Here is a 25,142-nt window from a genome sequence, read left to right as displayed (position 1 = left end):
TCTCAAATGTCAGATTGCTAAATGCCATGCAAATTTCGAGGCCCAAAGCATGACAGTGAAAGTCTGAGAAGGAGAAGCATCTAGGAAAGCAAGAATAATGCACATAAGCCTACACTCACTTCTCTTCACTGACCACTCATGATTGTTACACAAGGGCAGTTTTAACAGCGGATGTGTTCAACGACGACAACTCTAATTTTCTGGGAAATGACAAACTCCTTTACCTCTATAAAAATCTTTCACAACACACTATTCAAGATGTAACCTGACAGACCCCAGGAGAGGGCAGAACTCTAGATATGGGGAAAGAGAAGTATAGAAATGGGTACTTCAACACTTTGAAACAAGAAATAAGTTTTAGAGGAGAAAAATCAACTTGTACATATAGAAAAGATAAAATACAATATTTTAATAGGAAAAATGGTAAGTAAAAAAAAATAGTGATAATAAAAACAAGCACTTCAATACCTAAAACCTGCCAAGCTAGCAAATATCAAAGTAATAATTCTATGCTGTGGGAGCTATAAGGTTAAAGTGACTTTTTTTTTATAGTCTTCCTGAAAGGAAATTTAGATTACCTTTCTTGATATAGTTTATTCTAAGAAATCATTAAGGAAATCTAAGAGGGTCACCTTTAAAAACCCAACAACTGGAACATTGTCAAATCCACTGGTAGATGCACTTACTCTATGTAGTACATAAAAATAAGAATTTTGGAACTTAAGAATCAGATTAATGAAATGAGACAATTGAGTGAAAATATCAAAGCTATATGCAACCTTTGAATTAAAAAATAAAGTATGTCAGGCTGGAAAGATGGCTCAGTGGTTAAGAGCCCTTCTAGAGGATCTGGGTTCAAGTCTCAGGACCCACATGACAGCTCACAACCATCTATAACTCCAGTCCAGTGGATCTGACAAACTCTTCTGGCCTCCATGGGCGCTAGGTTCACAAATGGTACACATAGCTACATGCGGGCAAAATACCCATATGCATAAAGCAAAAATAAAGGGTATGGACTCCTAAGAAAAAAGGTGGGCTGGCAAGATGTCTCAGTGAGTAAAGGTCCTTGGTGTAAAAGCTTCATGACTTCAGTTCAATCCCTAGATCCCACTGTGTAACTGACCTCTAAAAGTACCACACTTGTTATGGTACACTTACACACACACACACACACACACACACACACACACAGATAGAGAGGAGGGGGGCGGGCAAGGCAGCATTAACTGATGTTCTCAAGATTAGGGTTACAAATAATTTTATGTGTGTGTGTATAATTTATCAAAAAGTATGATTTACATAGCATTTGGGTAGCATCATCAGTCTATACAGGTGAGTAGCTGCCATAAAAAAAAAAGAGACATGTTTAAAAACAACCAAGTTTATTTAGATTTGGGACTCTGGGTGGTTTTGTCTCTACTACCTGACCTCCTCCTGCCAGGACTTCTGGACCTTGATGAGCTCCGGCTATGGCTATGGCTATGGCTCCAACTCCTGCTCTGATTGCGTTTCCGGTTCCGGTTCCGGTTCCGGTTCCGGCTCCGGCTCCGGCTCCGATTCCGGCTTCGTTTCCGGCTTCTGCTGTGGCTACGGCTGTGGCTCCAGCCACGGCCACGGCCACAGCTGCGGCTCCGGCTGCTGCTCCTGCTGCGGCTCTGACTGTGACTGCGGCTCCTGCTATGGCGGCTCCTCCTGCTCTGGCTCCAGGGGCCTAGACTGTGATCTCTTTTTCTTCTTCTACTCCGAGAACTGTGCCTCTCACGATTCTTCATTCCATGTTTGTGAGATTTCTTCACCCTGTGATTACTACTGCTCTTCCTGTCAGACTCACCATTTCTCTTGTAGGAGAGGCCCGGACTCGGACTCCTCCTTCTTCTTGACCTGCCATAGTATTCATCATAGTGACTGGCCCTTTCCCTCCTCTCTGAACTCTTAGCAAAGGAGGAGCTGGTCCAATCTGGAGACAGGTAGATGTCTCTATTAGCTTCCCTATATTCATTGTTGGGATTTCTGAACACGTGAAGAAAGTTGCAGTGCTTTCCTCTTGGACACTGCTGTACTTCAAATAAGCCTGTGAGGACAAGTGAAGAAGCAGCGATTATCACTGTACAGGACAATGCTTTTTCTGAAGTCTGAAGATGAATTTTTTTTCTGAAAGCATACACTACTCTGAAGAAGGTCTAACATAGGTCGGGGAATCCTTCAATGTTCTTTACATAATAAGAATAACATAATACCCAAGCATAGTGGTACATTCATGGTCAGCCAGGGCTACATAGTGAGTTTAAGGCCAGCCTGGGATACATGAGGTCCTATCTCTAATCACACACACACACAAAGAAAGAGAACAAAATAAAGGAACTTCTGTGGCTGAAAGAATTTGCAGATGACCTCTGTGATCAGGTACTAGTATAGAGAATCTATCAAGAACTTATATAGCTGAATAATAAAAAGATGTAACTTGTTAAAAATGGGTAGCTATCTAAATAGAGATCTCTCTAAAGAAGATATACCAGAAGTCAATAATGAGACAAAAAAGTTATTAGTTACAAGAAAGATACTAAAGCTGTTTATATTTTGTTGTTGTTGTTAATAAAATAAAACTCCTGTTTTGGAGGTTTCAGTTATACTGAAGCATATCACTGGAATCACACTGCATCTCTAAAAACTTGCAAAACTAACTGCCTATAAAGCAAACACACTACCATCTTGTTTATTTGCCCAAACCTTAATCTTAGGGTATAATGGTGGTTTTCATTTTCCTAAGCAAGGAATTCGAAAATTACACATATTATTATATATAGAGAGATTGTTTTTCAAGACAAGGTCTCTGTGGCTGTCATGGAACTCCCTCTATAGACCAGGCTGGTCGAGAACTTGCTGAGATCCACCTGTCTCTGCCTCAAGGGTGCTGGGATTAAAGATGTGTACCATCACTGTCCAATTTTTTAAATTTATTTTTAAACCTTTTTAAGGTTTATTTTATGTGTATCAGTGTTTTGCCTACATTTATGTATGGGCACCATGTATATGCCTGGTGCCCATAGAGATCAGAAGAGGTTATCAGATCCCCATCTCTCCAGCTCCTCCTTTTTTAAAAATACTATTTAAATTAATAAATTAGTTTATTTATTTCAAAAAGAGGTCTCACTATATAGTTCAAGCTGGCCTTGAGCTCACAACCCTTTTGTCTTGGCCTCCCTAGACAAGTTTTGGAACAGAAGGTGGCACCATCCAGGTCCATCATAGTAAGTGTTTGTTAATTCACAACATCCATCGAGAGAAGGCTGCTAAAGATCTAGACTTGCTTAACAAATTATATATTTTTTACTCAAGTTTTAAGCACCTGGGAAGGAAGAGCAGAAAAACCCAGGGAGAAGGCAGAAGCACACCTCTTCAGCTGGGGAGCTTCCAGACTGATCTAGCTAGGCAGTCTTTTAGAAATCAGAAAATGATAAGAGCTTCAAAGAAGCTGGTTACTCTCTGCAGTGGTGATTCATTTCCTGGTTTGGCAGCCGCTCTCAGCTGAGTCAGTTTAACTGAGAGCACCCAATGTACAACTAAACTGATCCACACCTACTTCAAGTAACGTGGGAAATGTTAGCCATAGGTAATGTTTGTGGTGGTGATGATGGAAGATTCCTTATGGATCGAGACTGAAACAAACAGCTCAAATGAGGAAAGCCAATGATTAGAAAACACCTTTGAAACCACAACATGGATAATGTGGGTATCTTTAGTTAGATGCTGCACTGTCACACCCTGAACCCAAGACTGAGGATCTGAAGACTGACATTCAAGTTGGAATTCTGTCGCCAATATATTGTGACTTCAGGCATTTATTTCATCCATATAGTGACCAAAGGCCTGTTACAGATCTAAACTGTGGTGTCCTTTATATAACTATTCTACTCATCTGTGGTATGAGACAAAAACTGTGATTCATCCCTTTAAAATATTGTTTTCTTCCTATGAAGATTCCTTTTGTATAGTGCAGCCATGGGGGAGGGGTGCCACTACATTGGCTTTTACCACAAATTGCCATTTTCCACCGGGTCACTGGGCAGAATTCACACTGAAGCTGTCGTCCTGCATACCATCGTCCATTAAAAACAGAAAAAGCTGCTTGACAGTCTTCTTCCCTTGGAAGCAAAAATCAAAGGGTGTGCTTTATAGTCACTCTTATAAGCATAGCAAACCTATTCTGAATTAGCCCCCTTGTCCACTTACTGTAGGAATTCAGTTCTTGTATTGCCTAGGTAGTCCTCAGAGCATTCAGATTCCCACATTCTAGTTTATTCAGAGGCCTTTGTCATTGACTTCTGAAAAGTTTTGTCACATGGAAATTGGCTAGAGTTAAGGCTTCTTAATCTGCAAGATTTGACAATTAAATCTGCAAAAGTGTTTCCCTTTGTTAGAACCTATGTTTTCTCAGCTAGGACTGCTGCTCTTACTACAATGGCTAGTGGAAGCCATTAGCCATGGCATTGCTTAGAGAAACGGCAATGCATGCAGGAATGACTTAGTAACTACACTGCTATCTGGTCAAATGCACACTATTTGGAGCTTTAACCCCTTGAACCTTAGATTGATATTTTCTACTCTATTCCAACTAGCCCTTATTCAGTTTCTATTTTAGTTATGAAGATTATACTATATAAAAGAATCAAAACTACAGAAATACACAAAGAATGAAATAAAAGTGTATTATTTTCAAATCTTGCCTGTTTATGAGCTCTTCATATTGACATTTTGAAAAGTATCATGCATAGGAAAGCTACATATTCAGTGACAGACATCAAAGAAACAATGGTGAAACATGAAGATGTGTGTATGTTCATAATACTTACGACTGGTACTGAACATATACATTGCCCCTCAGATGAGGTTCCAAGTTGCAGCTAACCTAAGGAACAAAGAAGAATTCTGTCACACACACACACACACACACACACACACACACAAGTATTCAAAAGTAGCAATTTGCATTTTGTCCATGCAAATAGTCCCTCAGAGTCCAAGACAGGCAACACTTTCCTAATTCAAGGCAGATCTAAGTACCTAACAACATTACAGACCTCAATTGCATGGTCTCTGTTGATCCTTGTCTGCTGCTTTGTAAGCCCTATTAAGTATAAAAGGTTTCATAACATGTACACAAAATGTACATAAAAACAGAATACAAGGGTTAGAAAGATGACTTAGCAGTTAAGAGAACTTGTTTTTTGTGTGTGTGTGTGTGTGTGTGTGTGTGTGTGTGTGTGTGTGTGTGTGTGTGTATGTATGTATGTATATGTTTCTATTTGGAATATATATTATGTATATATATATAGACTTTCACAGATACATGTACACATATAGGCATACATATATGCCAGAAAATATATCATATACATAAACATATACTAGCCAAAATATATATAAAGTTTTATATATATATATATATATATATATATATATATATATATCTCAAGTGTGTTGAATATTCAAGTGTGTCTGAATATATAGCCAACATGTAGCCTCCTGTAGACTATGAGTTGACAGAAATGTAGCCAAACACAAAAATCATAAACTTAATTAAAACATTATACATTTTTTCCAATTTATTTTTGCTTCTGTTAACACAATTGTAGTTCTTAGGCCATGAACTCTATAGACGGCATTATGTCACAATGTCAAAAGTCTGGACACACTTGCTGGTATTGCTTTGTACCTTTAAAATTCTGTAGAGAAAGTCTATCTCACAAAAATACTTTCAGAATTTTAAAGGTACAAAGCAATACCAGCAAAGTATGTCCAGATTTTTCCCAATTTGTTTTTGTTAACTCAATTGCAGTTGTCCAGAACTCACTATGTAGACTGGGTTGGTCTAAAACTCACAGATCCTCCTCTTCCTTCTAAGTGCTGGGATTAAAGGAGAGTGCTACCATGCCTGGCTCTACAATTTTTATATAGATAGTATTCTTTATTCTTTTTCACATGATACAAGCTTAATGATTCAACTACTATATATTATACATATCAAATCATCATATTTATATACCTGCTCATAATTATCCACAGTGCTTGCAAGCTCCCATTTACAAAGCCATCTCTGTAGATGTAAGGCCTTCTCTAGTCTGCCTAAACAGGAGCATGCTGATTTATGAGTTTCTACTTCACTATGCTGTACATGTGCTGCTCTCAGCTTACCTTTACTAGTTGATCTGGTATTAGTAGAATTTATATCATGTAGCTGAGAGTAATACCTCATGTTCATATGTGTTACTCCTACTATAAGGATAAATAATTGATCATTGCCTTCAAAAATTATAAATTTAATTCTTAAATGACATATAAAAAGGTCCTTAAATATTCCTACTAGGGTTTAGCTTTTATCTTCAAAATGAAGCTATTCTGTTTTGCTTCAGGATGTCCCCAAAGCGGGACAGGATCCTACTCAATTTGTAATGCCATCTTTAGAAGGAAGACTAAAGGGCCTCAGGAGTCCATGTCACCCATGTCTAGGGACCTTAAAAATCAGTTAATACAGTCAGGATTAGTGGCACATGTCTAAAATTCTAGTAATAAGGAGGCTGAGGCAGGAGGACTACTACAAGTTCCAGGCCAGCCTGAGCTGCAGAATGAGCCCATCTCAAAATAAAAAGTGCTACTGCACTTTTGCCCAGCCTGTACATTGCTACATCACAGAAGCAGCAGGATCCAAGGGCTATATATGTGGGAAACCACTGATGTAAACCAGTGTCACTTGAGATTAGGAAGAGGCACAGAGAAGTAAAGTGACATCTATCAGAAGAGCAAAGCACACTGCCTCCTTGGCTGGTGTTTGCTGCCATGTGAACAGTGCAGGCATGAGCGAGCGCTTCCACTTTAGTGCTTATGCTTTGCTCAAAGGAGTGAGAAGGGAGGAAAGGACATGCCACAGAAATAAAAAGTTAAAAAAAGCATTTCTTTTACGTTTATTTGTACGTGTATGTGCAGGTCTGAGGACAGTTTACAACAGTCAGTTCTCTTCCTCTTACCATCCTAAAGACTGAATTCAGGTCTGTCAGGCTTGGTAGCAAGTGACTTTACTCACTGAATCATCATCATTCCAGCCCAAGAGGAAAACAAATTTTTACTTTTTATAAATTTAAACTTTCCCAGCTCCAAAAAAAAAAAAAAAAGAAAAATAAAGAAATTTAAACTGTATCTATTAGCTATTTATTTATTTACTTATTTATTGGGGGTTTTTGAGGTAGGATTTCTTTGTGTAGCCTATTTATTTGCTTATCTGCTATTTATTTATTTATTTATTTATTTATCTATTTATTTATTATATATTTTGTTTTTGTTTTTTTTTTTTTTTTGAGATCGGATTTCTCTGTACACCCTGGCTGTCCTGGAACTCATACTGAGGACCAGGCTGGCCTCAAACTCAGAGATCTGCCTGCCTCTGCCTCCTAAGTGCTGGGATCAAAGGTGTCCACCACCACCACCTTTAAAATAAAATGTTATTAAAACAAAAAGCCTATTTTCCTCCTCATTTAATCCCCCTTTTCTAGTTCCTCCTTTCTTTTTATAATACTATGTTATATTCTATTTCCCCTTCTTTGGAAAACAAATTTTAAAGAATATATTTTAAGTCTGGAAAGCAGATTGTAATCTTATATTTCTTGAATATCTATGGCACTTGATTAGTCCAACTGTATACTTTCATTTCTGACAGCAAGAAAAAAGACCCATGGCTTTATTCCTACTTTTCTCTAAAATAAGGGATAGTTCCCTTATTCTCACATAACAAAGTCATTCAGGTTCAGATATGATTAAATCACAGACAAGGTAAGAGCTCTATATGTTAGGATTTACCCACTGAGTCCCTGGAACAGCAGGGGACACATCTCACTGTCCTCAGTGAGTGAAATTGAATGCTGGTATATATAGCATGTCTGGGTGAGGTGCTGAACGAGGAAAGGAAAGGACCCATGTCCATCACAGACAGCAGCTAAGTGAAGGCTTGGATGGCTAGGTACAGCAGGCCTGACAGTGAATTCAACTTCTGGAAAGAGCTGCAACACAAAGGCACTGAAGAAGACTCCTTTCCAACCCAGGCTCTAGCATTCAGAAAACATGGCAACACTGCTTATGATGTCTAATGTATCTGCATAGCATTGCCCAGGGTAGGGAATGGAAAGGAAGAGAAGCAAGTGATGTTTACCAAGCAAAGTTTACCAAGTTAACTATGCTCAGCCTCAGAGCAGGACTATATGGAACATGAGAAGTGAAGAGCCTGAGCCCTAGCTCTGCCCGTGTATGCTTATTTCAGAAGATGTGTCAGCCCCAACCCAGCGAGCGTCCCCGTCTGTGCACACCTTAAACTGAATCACTTTCCCCACACTCTTGAACTCAGGCAGGACATCATAATAGAAGTCTAGGAACTGTTGGTAGGTCTCTTCTTCACTGTATTCTAGGCTTGAGTCAGGGTCATAGTCATCCCTCCTGCACTGCTCCATTCCAAACGTTGTAAACATGCTCTTAATCAGCAAGGTGGGACTTGATGTGGGAAAGTTGTGTTTACGTGAACACCTGCGTAAGAAAGAAAAATGAATTCATTTGTCCAATAACAAAATCACACATTAAAAGCATACCATTAACTCCAAGATCAAGACTCAAGTAACACAGCTGTTTAGATTTAACTATATGACAATGAACGCTGCTTAAAAGCCCAGTTACAGCACCCAAGAAAAATGTTCTAAAACTGGCTGGTTTCTCATTGAAATACAAGAATCGGAATGGTTTCCAAGGCCATATACCACCCAGGAGCCTTTGAATACATTCAAAGAGATTTCTCTATGTTGAACTATTGAGCAAAGGAAGGCCCAGTCATGTGACAGATATACAATTTTCATAGCTATGGAATTTAGTGATCTGGACCAGTGAGATGGCTCAGTGGGTAAAAGCCCTTGCTGCATAAGCCTAATGATTTGGATTTGATCCCTGGATCTCCATATCCCCCTCCTAAACACACACACACACACACACACACACACACATACACACACACACACACATACACACACACATACACACACACAGACACACACACACACACACACACACAGACACACACACACACACACACACACACACACGCACACACACCTCTCATACACACATACAATAATGTCTTTTTAAGCTGGGCACAGTAGTAGACATTTTAATCCCGCCAGCAAGGAAGCAGAGGCAGGTGGACCATGCCATGCCAGCCTGATCTACAGAGTAAGTTCCAGGCCAACCATATAAGGTCTTATAAGGTAACCTCAAAAAGAGATAGACAGACAGACAGACAGACAGACAGATGATATAGATAGACAGATAGAATTTTAAAGATCTACTTTTAAAAGATACAATATAGTAATTTAAAATTTTCCAGTTACTCGAGTACTGTCATTTTATCTACATACAGCATTTTAAAGTTTCATGCATTTTTGAATATTTTTTTCCACTCTTATCCTTAACAATCTGGTGGGGCTGATGGTACTTGTACTTTTTCACTTTGCAAAGTGTGATGGTTAGTAGTAACTGTCAAGTTGACAGAATCTAGAATCATCAGAGAAAGGAGTCTTAATAAAGGATTATCTAGACTAAGGTTATCCTCTGAGAATGTCTGTGAGGCATTGACTGCCTTGGTACTTTAATTGATGTGGGGAAAGCCACCTTAATCATGAGTGGGACTATTCCCTGGGCAGAGGATCCTGGAGATCCTGAACTGTGAAAAGGTCAAATAGCACAGGCTTGCATGCATTAAGTCACTGCTTTCCGCTCTTAACTAGCTGCTTTCAAGTGCCTCCTACCTTGAATTCCCCACAGTGATGACTGGAAACCTGCAACTATGAGCCAAGTAAACTTTCTCCCTTAAATTGCTGGATATTTTACCCCAGCAAAAGAAAAGAATCTAATCCACCAAGGCAGCTGAACCCTAAAGCAGCACACCTTGCCAAGTCATGTGACTGGCATGTGGTGAATTATAGACTATAATAAATATAACTTAATTTTGATTCACTGAAGGTATCTAATAACTGTGAAGAACAATTTCTTTTCATAGTTTAAAATGGAACAAGGTTAAGCTAACTACACTATTTCCGAGTAATTTCTTAAAAATCCTATGAGTTCACTTTCTTATTTACTCCCTTCTCCTGAAAGTGAAACAGTAGGAGGGATGACACAGTTCAAAGTCCTACATAAAATTTTCCTGGGTTCCAATTAGATATCAGTAAGACAAACTTTTAAGAGAAAGAAGTGGAAAAAGGGTACAATGGCTCTGGTCTGGACAATGGCTATCCCGGTCTACACAGTAAGGTCTGGGCCACACATGATGAGTGAGATCCTGTCGCAAAGCAACAACAAAGTTGTAATTAAGGTATCTCTGTGGCCTAGCACCTAACTACTGCTGCTCCCAACCTTAGTTGGAGAAACTTCTTTTTGTAATGGACAGTGGCTAATAACTGGCCAAAGTGCTAAGAATAAGTGCCTGTTGAATGCTCACCTCTAAACTGCTCCAAAGCCCAGGGAACATCACAGAAGGAAAGGAATAATATAGGAGCTGGTGGATGGAATTGAACATTGTGAAACACTGTTTCCTAGATACAACATAGCCATTGCATTCATGAGCTCAAAGCAACTATGGTTACCTTTGAAACATGTGGTGCTTTGAATGAGAATGGACCCCATGAACTCATGTATTTGACTGTCTAGTCCCTAGTTGGTAGACTGTTTAGGGAAGGATTAGAAAGGTGTGGATTCATAGGGGGGAGGTATGTCACTGCGGATGGGCTTTGAGGTTTCAAAAGCCCATATCAGCTATGCCCCTCCCTGTGGCCTCTGGATCAGGAAATAAAGTGCTCAGCTAATGTTCCATCATCTGCTTCCCACCATGATGATAATGGACTACACACTTTGAAACTGTAAGCCGGTCCCAATTAAATGCTTTCTTTTATAAGAGTAACTTGGGCATGGTGTCTCTTCACAGCAAGGCAATCAAGCCCATCAATATCCTAGCATAGATAGGGGAAAGGTGCTTAAAGGCCATGACATGGCAGTCAGCAGCTGCTGGGGAGAGGGGACTTTAGGGATGTTGCCACTGGTAATTCGCCAATAATCTAGTAAATAACATCACACTCGTGCATATGCAAGGAACACTCATTAAACTCAGTGGGTTATTTAAAAAAGAAAAGACATTAAAAGAGAAGGAAGATGTACTGGAAAGAAGGAATCCTGGGGGTAAGAGGGTAATGGAGGTGAATATGATCAAAATACATTATAGACATGAAGTTATCAAGTAAAAAATAAACTATGACCAAAAATTTTAACAAAAGTAAACATCTAAAAAATGCTTAGGTTAAGGAAATATTTCTCTGCCTGGCATGGTGTTTACATGCCTATAATCCTAGCTACTCAGGACAAATTCCAGTTCAGCCTGGATTATAGATTAAGACCTCATTAAAAAAAAAAAGAAAGAGAAAGAAAGAAAAAGCAGTGGAAATGTTTCTCTGGCATCACCAACCGTAATGCGGATGACCCAGTTATGTCACTTGAAGTAAGTGACCTGGCCTCTCTACAAAAGGGGAGCAGAACAGTGTATTTGTCTGAAAAGACAGCTTTGGCTTTCAGAACTACTGAGTTCACACAATGTTATGCCTCAACTCATTACTTGAACAATGCAAATAGCCAAGTTGTTCTCACACTTTGAAGTTTGTGATGGTAAAAATTCCATATGCCTATGACATGGATAAGTAATTGATTACTGTCTGTGTTTTGTTTTGGTCTTTTTTTTTTGAATGACTGTGAGAGACAGTATCTGAGAACCTGAAAGGCCACTCCATTTTTCACAAGGATCAGTTTTCATAAAACTATTTAATATACCTATCCTTTTCTCATACCCAACAGGAAAACCCTGAATCTGGCTTTCACAGATCTTACATTTCAAGGCAGTGTTAGAAATACATCATAAAGAAGAGCAGCTGGAAAACCTTAAAGGCAATTTGGTTCAACTACCCGTGCAAATGTGAACCAAATTGGGGCTCATTAGGCCATCTGTCCACCATTGTTCTTCAGTGGGAGGTGTTTCATCCAGGTCATTATTTATTTTGTGTGTGGATGCACAATGCCATGGCACAAATGGGAAAGTCAGAGGACCACTAGGAGGAGTCAGTTCTCTCCTTTCACCATGGAGATCCAGGGATTGAAGTCAGGTCAGCAGGCTCTGCAGCAGGCACCGTTACCCACAGAGACATCTCACTGGCTCTTAAACCATGTTTTATTATTTCTTTTTGAGACTGAATTGTTTTTAGAAAAATACTTCTAAAGGTATGTAAAGGAAGGTAGCTTCCTTCCCTCAGTTCCCCAGACTCTCAGAAGCCCTTTCTACTTTACCAGATTCCGAGTTACAGATATGCTGACAATCTACAATTCTAGCCATCCAATCTACAAGGTATTACATATTATACATTAATTCTGGAACACACAGAAATACATGAAAGCATCTCAAAACTCTCACATGTCTCTACAATTCTGATTTACTCAATCTGAAGTGAGATGTGATTTTGTTTAGCCTTTTTCCTTTTTACATGATTCCACTATGTATCCAGGGTTGGGAACTACTATTGTCTTTTAGTTCTTAAAAAGATTAATTACACATAAGATTAATTATGTGTATCTGTGTGTGTTACGGGGGTATGCATAAGTACAGTTGCCTGTAGAGGTCAAACAAGTGTCAGATCTCCTGGAGCTGCCAGATACAGAGGCTGGGAAATGAATTTAGTTCTTCAGGAAAAGTAGCACATGCTCTTAACTGCCAAGCCAGATACAGAGGCTGGGAACTGAATTTAGTTCTTCAGGAAAAGTAGCACATGCTCTTAACTGCCAAGCCATCTCTCCAGCCTAAAGCTATTGCTCTTGAAAAAACAAATAATAAGCTGGCATGGTGGTCACAACTATAATCTCAGCACTTTAGAATCAAAAGTCCAAAGCCAGTCTTGGCTACATGGAGAGTTCAAAGCCAGCCTGGGCTCTATGGTAGCACACACCATTAATCTCAGCATTTGGGAAGAAGGAGATGAATCTCTACAAGTTCCAAGCCCACTACACAGTAAGACTTCAAAAACAAAAAAAAAAAAAAAAAAAAAAAAAAAAAACAAAAAAAAAAAGAAAAAAAGAAAGACAAAGATTCAGATAACACTTCTCTCCCACAGAGTGGGGAATATTAATTAGACTATGTCTCCGACAGATCTGCTTACTGTTGTTAGGAAGCATTTGCTTACTTTGATTTATACATAAAGTCATAGTATAAAACATCATTACTTGGCATATAGTAGGTTTCAACTATTTGCTAAATAACTGAAGACGTCAATACTACATCTCTATGTATCTTACCTTTAAAAAAGAAGTTGGATGACAGGAAGCATGACCATTATCAAAAAATGACAATGGTAACAACAAAAATAATGAACAATGAAAGTGATGAAAACTCAGGAGCCATGCACCCAGCCCTGTGTGTTCACCATGCTCAGCTCAGTCGCCAAGTCACCTCGAAAAGGTGAGATTATGCATCATTTTAATTTCATTGATGAAGGAGTTAAGAAGGAGAGAGTTTAAGTAAACTTTCTTACTGCCACAAAGCCCAAGGAGTCCATTCCTAAGGCTGAACATACTGACAGCAGAGAATTAAGAGCCTGTTCCTCTACTTGCTACAATACCATCGTTCATAAACATCCCTATACCCATGCCAAATTGGAAAGGACTACTTAGGAGACAGGTTTACTCTTGAAAAGATGTTTCTGACTATTCTAATCATTTCCAATATGTAACTCCCCTATCCAAGTTGTCCTCCTGGGACTCATGTGAGCATGGATGAAACCAACAAGCAAATGGTCCTCCTAAAGTCTCACTGGGCATACAAACCACACTTAAGGACCGCCCCCATGCCTAGCAGTAGGCAGCCAACATAAAACAATCCCAATGGTATTTTCAGAGGGTTTTTGTTTTTTTTTTTGTTTCATAATACTTCGGACATTGGTTTGGGGTTGTTTGGTTGGTTGGTTTAGGTTTTGTTTTTTTAACCCTTACAGGTCCTTTGCATATATATATTTGCATATATATTGCATATTATATATATTTGCATATATATTATGTGTGTATATGCATATATGTGTATGCTATGCATGGGATTTCTATATGTGAGAATGTGTCTGTATATCTGTGTGTGTGTTTTTTTTCTGTTTATTTTGTCCTATTCTGTTTTGTTTTTATTTTAGATTTTTAGATGCCTGTTCATTTCCTAATGAGAAAGAGAAAGAAGGGTGTGAATTCTGGTAGATAAGGAGCTGGGTGAAGATCTAGGAGGATTTTGGAAAGGGAAACCATGATCAGAATATATTATATGAAAAAAATCTGTTTTCAATGAAAAAAAAGTCTTCCAAGGCTATGGAATGCAAAGGATTCACTCAGTTAAGCCTATTTAGTAAGCAGGGCAAGGGAGTACCACATACCTGATTATAAACATATCAGACTAACATCTATGCCTCTTCCAAAACCCCGACACTTTCCATAGTTCATTCTCACACAAAGCAAAATCCATTACCTATCTCCAAATCTGCAAGCTCCTGTTTTACTGTAGAATGGACAGTTGGCTCGATCTTTCTCCAGTACTCTTATATCCGTGGGCGGTTCTGGGTTCTGCCAGGTGCCACCATTTTCCAACTGTTAAAAACAACCATGACTTTACTGGTGATGTAAAAGTCCATGAAAGAGTTTCTCCAAGTAGCCAAATTATTTTAATCAGAACATAAATGGTTTCATATATAGACATGTGTAGTTAAATTCAATAAGGAATCAAGACTTTATAGGCAATTTTCAGAAACATGAGCTGTATTTCTATTTTGGCTCCTACTCATTTTTCTTGATTGGGGGGTGGGGGACTCACTTAATGTTACCAGACGTAGTCACAAAGGTCTTCTTTTGTCCATCTATTCTCAAAAGGGTCCATGGATGTAGGGAGCCACCAGAAAGAAGTACAAATTACTCTGAATCAAGGTGGGTTAGCTAGCCATTTGGGACCAGTAGTATGTGATGTCACTTACATACATTTTAAGTACTTGATACAAGTATAGCCCATGAGATGATTCAATAACAAACACATCAATTGTCTTCTGTTGTTATATAACTGTAGGGTTATAAATGAGATTCTGGGTATCCAGAAATAATCAAAACCACGTACCACAAAAGTCAAATTATTTAAACTACTGTTTTCTAATGAAATATCACTCGATCTCAAAATTTATTCTTTAAGGCAATGGTCTCTCTATCGTAGCCCAGGCTGGCCACAAACTTGTAGTCATTCTCCCGTTTCAGCCCCACCTCCACCCCCTCCCAAGGGGTAGGATGACTGGAATGTGCCACTGCTAGTTTGGAAGTTTTTGAAAATACCTCATTTTCAGCCTGATCCAGCCTCTTCTGCGCAGCTTCCTATAAGTGGTGTAAACATAGGACTAATGAAAACCAGGATGTCAGATTAAGTCATGTTGGGTTTCTCTAGTTATTAATCTCATATATGACAACACACACGTGAACACACATACAAAAGGCTTCTGATTCTGATTTCCTTTCTAAGCATATATCTCCTAAAAAGTTTTCAAAAGATATATAGCTTAGAACTTTTATTCAAATACAAAATTTGAATAGAGCACATTGCAAATGTTTAAGTCATAATAGCTTTAGCAACATATTTGTACATAAATACCACATTCTGGTTTGTGAAATATTAATGATTATTTTTTAAGTTAGGTTAAACATCACAAATATTTAACAGAAGCAAAAACATGACATCTGAGAGGTAGTAATTAGGACTTAGGAAAAATTATATAGGAAGTCCAACAAGGCTTCAATAAACCTCTAACTAATTTGTTTTAAATACATATAAAGTTAGCTTCCTTAATGCCTCAAAACCATACATATGAGTATGTCTAGTGGATTACTTAGTAAGTCTGTCTCGTTCTGGCAACTTAAATGTCATTGTAGCAGCTGGGTGTGGTGGTGCATGCCCTTAATTCCAGCACTCCGGAGGCAGAGACAGTGGATCTCTATGAGTTTGATGCCAGCGTGGTCTATAAAATAAGTTCCAGGCAAGCCAAGGCTACACAGAGAAACCCTGTCTCAAAAACAAAACAAAACAAAACAAAATTAAATAAAACACCAAGAGAGTCATTGTAGCTTAATGTGATCAAAAGAGGTTCTTTTGGGTTTAGTTTTCGTTGGGAGTTAGAGATCAAACTGAAGGTTCTACTTTTACCACTAAGCTATACCCTACTCACAAAACAGACCTCTTCATTTCCTCCATCCACTCACCCCCAGCACCCAACCTAAATATCCTCAGGAACCTTTCCTGCCATTTGCCCATCTGTGTAAAACAAACGAACAAACTAAAAAACCAAAACACCTTAACGTTAGCATGGCTCCTTCTTCCTTCCACAGAATTTGCCAGCTAGAGTCCTATTACCTGTTTGAAGGTCTGACCTCATCTAAATACCATTATCACCCAAATTATAATCAGTTATCCAATTTTCTCTCTGGCCCCTGTTCTTTGTAGAAAAATTAGGATAATCTGTTGAAAGTAACATTACTAACAGGTTGAAGTCACTCCTTGTTTAAAAACTCTCATTAGAGTATGGTAAATAAAACCAAACTCCTTTAAATCTAAGAGGCTTTTAATCCTCCTGCCTCTGCCTCCTTCAGCAAATCCTACTAGTATGCACCACCACAACCTAGGCTCACAGAAACTAAAGTGGCAAGCGCAGGGCCTGCATGGGTCTGCATCAGGTCCTCTACATGTTATGGCTGTTAGCTTGGTGTTCCTGTTGAACTCCTCAGAATGGAAACTGGTGTATCTCTAATTCTTTTGCCTGTTCTTGGGACTCTTTTCCTCCTATGAGGGCTTTCAACTTGTCTTAACGTATCTTGATTTTTTTCTGTTTGGATTTTGTTTGACTGTTTTCTCTTGGAGGCCTGCTCTTTTCTGAAGAGGAAACAGGGGGAGTAGATCTGGAGAGAAAGGAGGTTGGGGTAGCTGGGAGGAGTAGATAGAGGGGAAACTGTGGTAAGGATGTATTGTATAAGAATCTATTTTCCATTATGATCTGCCCCTTCTGATCCTCCTAGTATCTCCAAGCTCCATCCTACTGTCTCCCATGCTCTTGCCCCAGTCTCAAATGTTCAGGTACCGCCAGGCCCTTCCTCCCAATATTTCTACACTCAGGGGCTAATTATCTCAGACATCACTTCCTCAGGAACTTTGTTGGCCAGCAATTCAAATAAGTATCCTGACCCCTATTATTCTATCATACCACTGTCCTTTTAGTTTTGATTTTTTTTTTATAAGCTTTGTATGATCTGCTCTGCTGACTTACCTCCCATCCAGGAAAATCACTCAGGGAGAGCTAAGACTGTGTGCTTTTCACTGCTTTTTGTCTCTGTCCAAGCACATAAATGAAACACACCATCTTGTATTCCTTTATATATGCTTAGAATGGATTTCCTTTTACCCACTTTGCCTTAACCAAACTCCCTTTAAAAGAAACACTTTCAGAAGAAGTCTTAGCTTTTATCAGATCCCTGAAAGTTGAAGAATAATCTACTATTAAAACAGGAATTGCAAAGGACTAAGCCACTACCCAAAGACTATACATGGACTGACCCTGGGCTCCAACCTCATAGGTAGCAATGAATAGCCTAGTAAGAGCACCAGTGGAAGGGGAAGCCCTTGGTCCTGCCAAGACTGAACCCCCAGTGAACATGATTGTTGGGAGGAGGGTGGTAATGTGGGGAGGAAGGGGAGGGGAACACCCATATAGAATGGGAGGGGGAGGGGTTAGGGGGATGTTGGCCTGGAAACCAAGAAAGGGAATAACATTTGAAATGTAAGTAAGAAATACCCAATTTAATAAAAATGGGGGAAAAAAACAGGAATTGATTCATCTTTGTAAAGTATAACATTCCAGACAATTTTTGTGCCCCTGGATGGTGCCTCATCTGAAGGCAGTGCTCAAACAATGGTGCCAAAAATGTGCATTGGATAGCCACCTGAGACACAAACCTGATTGTGGAGATTGCTGCCACTTTTCCATGCCTAGAACATCAACATATCTCTCCTCATTATAAGATGAATGACTATGGAATGTCACGCATTTAAATTCAGTGATGATAAAGGGAAACAATATCCTCATGAACCAGTCAAGGCAAGATGAACTGTGTGTGTTATATTTGAAATACACTGTTGAGGGCCAGCAGCAAAACAAACCAATCTTAAAAAGAATCCCAGAAAATGTATACGAGATATACATATACAATACAGAATTTCTTTTTTTAAGCAATGGTGGGGATTATTAAGGAAAGGTTTTAACAAAGATTTAAGCATAAGCATTAAGAGATAGGGAGAAAAACATGTAAGAAAAGGACAGTAGCAAGTATCCTACAGTGGGCACAGGTTTCTCAAAGAATTTCTTAAATGACTGTCATTTGCTCTGACAATAAAGTTAGATAGCATACCAGGATGTAATAACAAAATAATTTCTTAATTCCTTAATGTCTGTTAAACTAAATCTTGCTATCAATAGCTATATTCATTAGCTATTAAGTCTCTTATGAATTAAGTAAGTATGGGAACTATCCACAATACTATTCTTCTATGATGAATTCAACACATATACAACAGAACCACAGGAAAAGGTAACACTTGATATAGAGTGGTACAGAGTGAAAAGCAGGGCTAGCTGCCCAGTTTACAGAAATGTTTTACTAGAACAAAGACACATCCATTCATAGACATACTATCTATGTCTGCTTAAAGGTATACTGGCAGAGCTAGATGTACACAGAAGCCATACAGACATCACAGCCTAAAATATGATCTACCACTTAAGGAAAATGTTCACCCATCTCTAACATAAACAGTAAGGTACTTTGGGTAAAGGTATCTGTCATTGCACAACACAAAGAAGAAAACCATTTGGAAACTAATGTAGTATTTCTAACAAAAACTGACTCTTTCCAAATGAACAGAGCATGAGCAAAAAATAAAACCATGTGCAAGCCCTGAACACGCACTGCTGAATCTGCAAATCCTTTACATGCACACGTGCACAGTAAGAAGATATGCAGGGTTCTATCCTCCTATGACAGAAGTCACCTCTCTTTCTCTCTTCTCTTGTTGTTTCTGCTCCTCTTCCTCTCGTTCTTTTCTCTGTTGTTCTTCCCATTCTGCCTTTAACTTTCTCTTTAAAGGAAAAAGAGAAGGTTAATATTTTTTAATCCATTCTTAAAAACACATGGCTTACAGAGTCATTATTTGAAAAGCTTTAGAAAGATTGTTCATTGGAAAAAGAGACAATATCAGTTTCTATTTTTTTGTTAACTAATGTAGCTCTCTTTTTGTTTACACATGCTGGGGAAGGAATCCGAGGCCTTGCACATGCCTGGCAAGAGCTCTGTAACTGAGTTCTATACTCCAAGAAAGACAACTTTTTAAAAGATTTTATTTGTCTTTTTATTTGTCTGAGTGTCCCTGCGCATACAGGCTGAAGCTCATATGTGGATTCTGAGAACAGAAGCCAGGTCCTCTGGAAAAGCAGCCAAGTGTTCCTAACTACTGAGCCATCGCTTCAACCCCATAATAAACACCTGTTTTTTTATTATTAAATAATCTTATTTTACTTGATGTATATTGGTGTTTTGCCTACATCTACATGTGTGCACCATATGCATGCCTAGTGCCTCGAAAGCCAGAATAGGGCATTGGATACACTGGGACCGGAGTTATGGATGGTTGTGAGCCACCATGAAGGTGCTGGGAATCAAATCCAAGTTGTTTAGAAGAGTAACCAGTGCTCTTGACCTCTGAGCCATCAATCAGACCTCCTGACAAACAGCTCTTAAAGAGACTTAGTTCAGCTAAGCACTCAGTGAACTAGATACTCAATTCCCTACCTCTAGTTCTTCCTTCCGTTTTCGAGCTGCCTCTTCTTTTCTCTTCTTTGCCCTGAATTCTTCTTGTGCCTTCTCTTCCCTCAGCAACCATTCTTCATGTAATCTTTGCCTGTTAATATAATGACAGTCAGTAAAAACAAATGGGAATTAATGTAGAATGTAGAGAAGACAGGGAACCCATATATGACATGGAAATCCAGACATATTTTCTACAAAGCAGTGAAGAAGGGAGTGTGGCTCTTGAAAGAACAACTATCTTCCTGGGCAAAAATAAGTTATGATCACTGCTTCAAGCTTTCATAAGCATTTGCATCTGTGATGCGTATGCATTCTTTTCCCACAAACATTACTTCTTCCTCATCCTCTTCTTTTTTTATTTGTTTCAAGACAGAGTGTAGCCCTGGCTGTCCTGAAACTCACTGTAGACCAGGCTAGACTCACAGAGATCCACCTGCCTCTGCCTCCCCAGTGCTGGAATGAAAGTTGTGTACCACACCTGGCTGAATGTACATTTACTAATTGATTTTATAATTCCATTTCATCTTGTCTTAAAACCTCTGCTTTATTTGTATGTGAATGAACATTTGCCAGCAGGTAGAGATGAGTCTCATGTGCATGCCTGGTGGGCAGAAGAGGTGAAAAGACGGAGGGAATAGGAGTTGCAGATGACTGTGAGTTACCATGTGTGTGCTGGGAACCACACTTGGATAATCTGAAACAGCAAAATAAGTGTTCTGAAACAGTGAGCCTTCTTTCCTTCTTTTAAAGATATGCTCACAACTCACAAAACATTTTCCCAGAGGTTTAATTGTTTAAAGGCAAATCACAGGAATCCCTTGACTCTATAGAATATAAACTTAAAGTTTATAGAAAAAGATGCCAGTTTTTTTTTAAGAGCCTAATCAGAAAACTAACGTTTAAAATGCACAGACTAGCCAGGTGGTATATGCCAATGGTCCTAGCAATTGAAAAGATGAGGCAGGATTACAGGTTCTAAGCTAATTTGAGCTTATAAAACAAACATACAAACAACAACTCCTCTCCCCACCCCAAAAGGTAATGTTACCTTAAATCAATAAGTCCCAGACATCCAACAGTGCAAGATTCTCATTGAAAACCTTCATTTGACTAGATTTGTAATCAATCACCTATGCTCTGATCATATCTGTTGAGGGAGTTTCCAGGAGTATTAACTGAGGAGGGAAAACTGACCCTAAATGAACCATCTTGTGGACTGGGGTTCTTGGCTGAGTAGTAAAGGGAAAGGGAAAAATGAAGCTAAGTACCTGCTCCCTGACTACAGACACAATTGGAGCAGCTACTTCTAGATGGTTCTTGCTGCCATAGCAAGAGCAGCTCTCAACACCATACCATCCCCACTCTGGTGAGCTACAAAGACTAAAAATTATGAATAAACAATTATGCTACATCCATACAACATATGCCATAGTGTCATTAGAATTAGGTCTTTATGTCAACACTAAAATATACATATGTTTATTTACCAATTAGCAAAAGCAATAAAAATATTTCTACTAAACAACTACAACAAAATAGGTACAATGGCACATGCCAGTAATTCCAGCATTTGGTAGGCTAAGGCAGGAAGATCCTGAGTTGGAGTCTAGTCTAGATTTGTCTCAAAAAAAAAAGAAAGAAAAAAAAACCCTAACTTTAGCCTGTCAGGAGGGATTTAGTTTATAAGAGGTTATTTTCTAAAACCCATCTTTTACAAGATTATATATGAAAAGCCTCTACAAGTTGGTAAAGACAGATAATTTTATAATAAAATAAGTTTACTTTAAGTGTTTCAGTTAGTACTGACCTCTCTGCCTCCAACAACCTTTCTTCTTCTAATCGTTTTTCTTCACCAAGAGGATCTTCTTCCTCTTCTTTCTGTGACAGTTCTGTAGAAATTCAAATGTTTTATTAAATGAAGTCTCACAATCCTTGGTCATTATTCATGAAAAATATATAAATATTTAACCTTTACAATATGGTTAAAAAAAAAAACTAAAATTAAGGCATAGTGGTAAAGACTTTAATCCTAGCACTCAGGAGGCAGAAGCAAATGGATCTCTGAGTTTGCTTCTCAGGACAGTCAGGGCTATTGATACTATCTCAAAACACAAAATCTTAAAAAGAATAGTAGTTGTAAGCTACCACATAGACGCTGAGCCTTGAACTCTGATCCCCCTGAGTCTCCTTCCTTAGTGCTGGGATAAAAGGCATATACTACAACAGCACTGGCTAAGTGTTCTTCACCATCCCTCTAGCCTCACATTAGGTTTAAAAAAAATGGTTCCGTAATGATACTAATGACATGGTTGTACAACAGGTTCAGAACAAAACAAAAAGGGGAGAGGAGGAAGAGGGAGAAAGTAAGAAGGAAGGAGAGCCTGCAAATATTTAACAATTTTGCAAAGTTATAGGAAGTACTCATAGATATTTAAGTGTTCTATTTTTTTCAACTTTGTGTACACTGGAATATTTTTCAAAATAAATAAAAAACCTGGCAAAAAAAGTTTTAATAGAAGAAAAGTCTATACCTTCTAGTCACAGTCCAAATTTGAATGGGGAACAATTAATTAAAGGATTACCAGTTGAGACATGTGGGAGGAGACAAATGAAGTGAGCTTAAGAAATTGCAACAGATCAGCTTCAGGCTTAAAAGAGGAGGAATTTGTCATCAATAACAACAGTTTACTGTTATTTTTCTTTTTCATCCTTAATGTTAAGCCCTGCCTCTCCTGAACTAGTTCTCAAGTACTATTAAGCACAGTCTCCGTGGTATGGCTGGCAACTATCTTAATCTAGTACTTCTGTTTGACTTCAACCCACTTGCTTGCATTTATAAGTGCTCGATCATTCTATAAACATCTAATTTTACACATCCACTAAATTTATAGATCTAACACATCAAATATCGGGTTTTGTCATGTGAGGGCCAAAATGCATGGTGGTTGGCTACATAGATGAGCTTTATACCTCGAGTCTGGGCAGGAAAGAGAGCGCAGTTGCATGGCCTGGGGGTGTAGCTCAATTGTAGAGTGTTTGCCTAGCATGCATGAAATGATCCAATGCAACCTGGCATGGTCGCTGCACCTCTGTCACCCGAACACTTCGAAGACCGAGGTAGGAGGATCAGAAGTTCAAAGAGTCATCCTCAGCTACATAGTGAATTTAAAGCCAGCATGTTTGCGGCCATATTGGGGGGGGGCGGGGCAGGAATAGAGGGAGCAATTTCATATCCAGAACAGAGAAGGCCTCTACTACCTGCATCTCTCAGACGAGCAAGCTCCTGCCGTCGTTTCTTACGTTTCTCCTTCTTCCGGAGAGCCATGTACTTCTTACGGCTGGAAAATTGAAAAGCACACATAACACACAGAGTGAGTGCCCGCCACCCTCCGGCTCAGGCCTACCTAGGACAGCGCTTGGAGGCGGAGGAAGGAAGCGTGCTATCCGTGCTACCTTCCAGCCACCATCGCTTCGTTCCCCAACCCTCCTCCTGCTCCCTTCCTGCATCCCTGAACTACTCCGGCAGCCTGGGACAGCCAGGGAGAGCGGATTAATATTTGTTCCCACGCGCGCAGCGGAGGCTCTGATCGCCTCAACTCGTCACCTCCTGTACCTCAGTTTCTGTGGAACCGCGGTAGGCCCCACCACCTCCATACTGCCGTCGCTGTCTCCTCTGAGTGGAAGCAGCCTCCCTGGTGTTCGGGAGCCCACTCAGCGCAGCCACCAGGACCGGCCCGAGACCGAAGGAAGGGGCTTTCTTCCTGCAGCTAGTCAGCCAGGCAGCCAGGCCTGAGAAAATATACACTCAATGAAGCCGCCGCAGTCACCACGGCGGACCGGAGAAGGAAAGAGGGAGGTTTCCTGCCTCAGCTAGTCAGCCAGGTACCATGGCCTGAGGAAAGATCTCCTCACCAAAGCGGCCACCCGAGCTCTTCCACCACCGGAAACTCCGGCCTCTGCTCCTCAGGACCTCCCGGCTGCCTTAGCACCACCCCTTGCCCAGAATTCAAGGCGCTAAGGCCTAGCTCCACCCCCTTAAAATACTAATCTAAATTCCTGGGAGGTGCTTCTAGGCCCCGCCTCTCTCCGCGGCTCCACCCATCAGCGCCCCAGACTGAGTTTAAGACTCCGCCTCCTCCTTGTAAAGCCCACCCGCTCTGGTTCCAAAGGAGTCAGGTTTTGTTACGCTGGTGGTTAGTCCTGAGAAGCAGAAAGAGACGCACATAAAGTGCAGGTGAAGGGGATTTGTTCCGCTGGAGCTGGAGTTGAACTTGGAAGGAATATGGTCTTTACCAAGAGAGGAAAGGATAAAAAATAAAAAAACAAGCGAAGGTGCCTGGAGGTGAAACTGGAATGTGCAGGGAAGCAGGGAATTTTGTAACCCCAATAAAAGTGCAAGGCAAGGGTATCTAGAGAATGGCTGCTGCCACCCCATGCCTTTCTGCAATGGGGAGGTGGGCTGGAGAAGACTGGGCTGTTAAGAGCTCTTTACTGCTATTGTAGAAGATACGGGTTTGGTTCCCAGCACCCACCAGACAGTTCACAACGGTCTGTGACTCTACTTCCAGGGGATCCTGTGCTGCAAGCAGGCGATGAACATACACAAAATAAACCTTTTAAAATATATGCATATGCAATGAGAAAATGTTAAACTGTGGCAGCCTCCCGGGGTATTTGTATTAGGGGTAAAATGTACTCTGCAATGTAAATGATTAAATTAGCAGGACAGGGTAGTTCACACCTAATTCAATACTTAAGAAACTGAGGCCAGAGGATCAGGAGTTCAAGGTCAACCTTGGCTATTTAAAGAATTCAAGGCCAACTTGAGCTACCTGACACTTCGCTTAAAAAAGACAAGAAAAAGGTAATACTGTATCACAATAACCTAGGTGAGGGGTGATGTGGATCTAGGAAGAAAAAATAAAAATAGGGCCGGCAGATGGTTAAGCAGGTAAAGATGCTGAGGGCCGGAACTCGATCCCCAAGGACCCATATAGCAGGAGAGAATAGGCTCCCACAAATTGTCCTCTTGGCATGCACTCCCCCATTAAATAAATAAATGTAAAAACAACAACAAAAACAAAACAAAAAAGGAAACCCTTGCTAAT

The 25,142-nt window shown here is 39.7% G+C and overlaps 1 protein-coding gene and 1 long non-coding RNA gene across 4 annotated transcripts; one reads left to right on the top strand and one right to left on the bottom strand.

The window, feature by feature from the left end:
- Window positions 1-1,368: 1,368 nt before the first annotated feature.
- Zrsr2 (zinc finger (CCCH type), RNA binding motif and serine/arginine rich 2) lies at window positions 1,369-24,013 on the bottom strand. 3 transcript variants are annotated; one of them, XM_087599593.1, is made up of 12 exons: window positions 23,947-24,013; window positions 23,648-23,823; window positions 23,293-23,372; window positions 21,842-21,923; window positions 20,017-20,125; window positions 19,220-19,306; window positions 15,466-15,504; window positions 14,621-14,739; window positions 8,355-8,568; window positions 4,854-4,909; window positions 4,036-4,145; window positions 1,369-2,074 (listed from the first exon to the last, which is right to left on the bottom strand). In XM_087599593.1, exons 2-12 carry the CDS (start codon window positions 23,686-23,688, stop codon window positions 1,386-1,388), a joined length of 1,626 nt encoding a protein of 541 aa, XP_087455719.1. In that variant the 5' UTR covers window positions 23,689-23,823; window positions 23,947-24,013; the 3' UTR covers window positions 1,369-1,385. The 3 variants fall into 3 exon arrangements, with proteins under 3 accessions (XP_087455719.1, NP_001414218.1, XP_087455720.1); NM_001427289.1 differs by having other exon boundaries at window positions 23,648-23,992; XM_087599594.1 differs by lacking the exon at window positions 4,036-4,145 and having other exon boundaries at window positions 23,648-24,013.
- On the top strand, window positions 5,583-6,294 carry LOC147998195 (uncharacterized). The gene is made up of 2 exons (XR_015646525.1): window positions 5,583-5,712; window positions 5,790-6,294. It is a non-coding gene; the product is annotated as an uncharacterized LOC147998195 (long non-coding RNA).
- Window positions 24,014-25,142: the final 1,129 nt, after the last annotated feature.

The sequence above is a fragment of the Rattus norvegicus genome, chromosome X (assembly GCF_021556685.1).
Source record: "Rattus norvegicus strain SHRSP/BbbUtx chromosome X, alternate assembly SHRSP_T2T, whole genome shotgun sequence".
NCBI lineage: Eukaryota > Metazoa > Chordata > Mammalia > Rodentia > Muridae > Rattus > Rattus norvegicus.
Note: the sequence above shows the minus strand (reverse complement) of the source record. Positions and strands in the feature narration are given on the sequence as shown.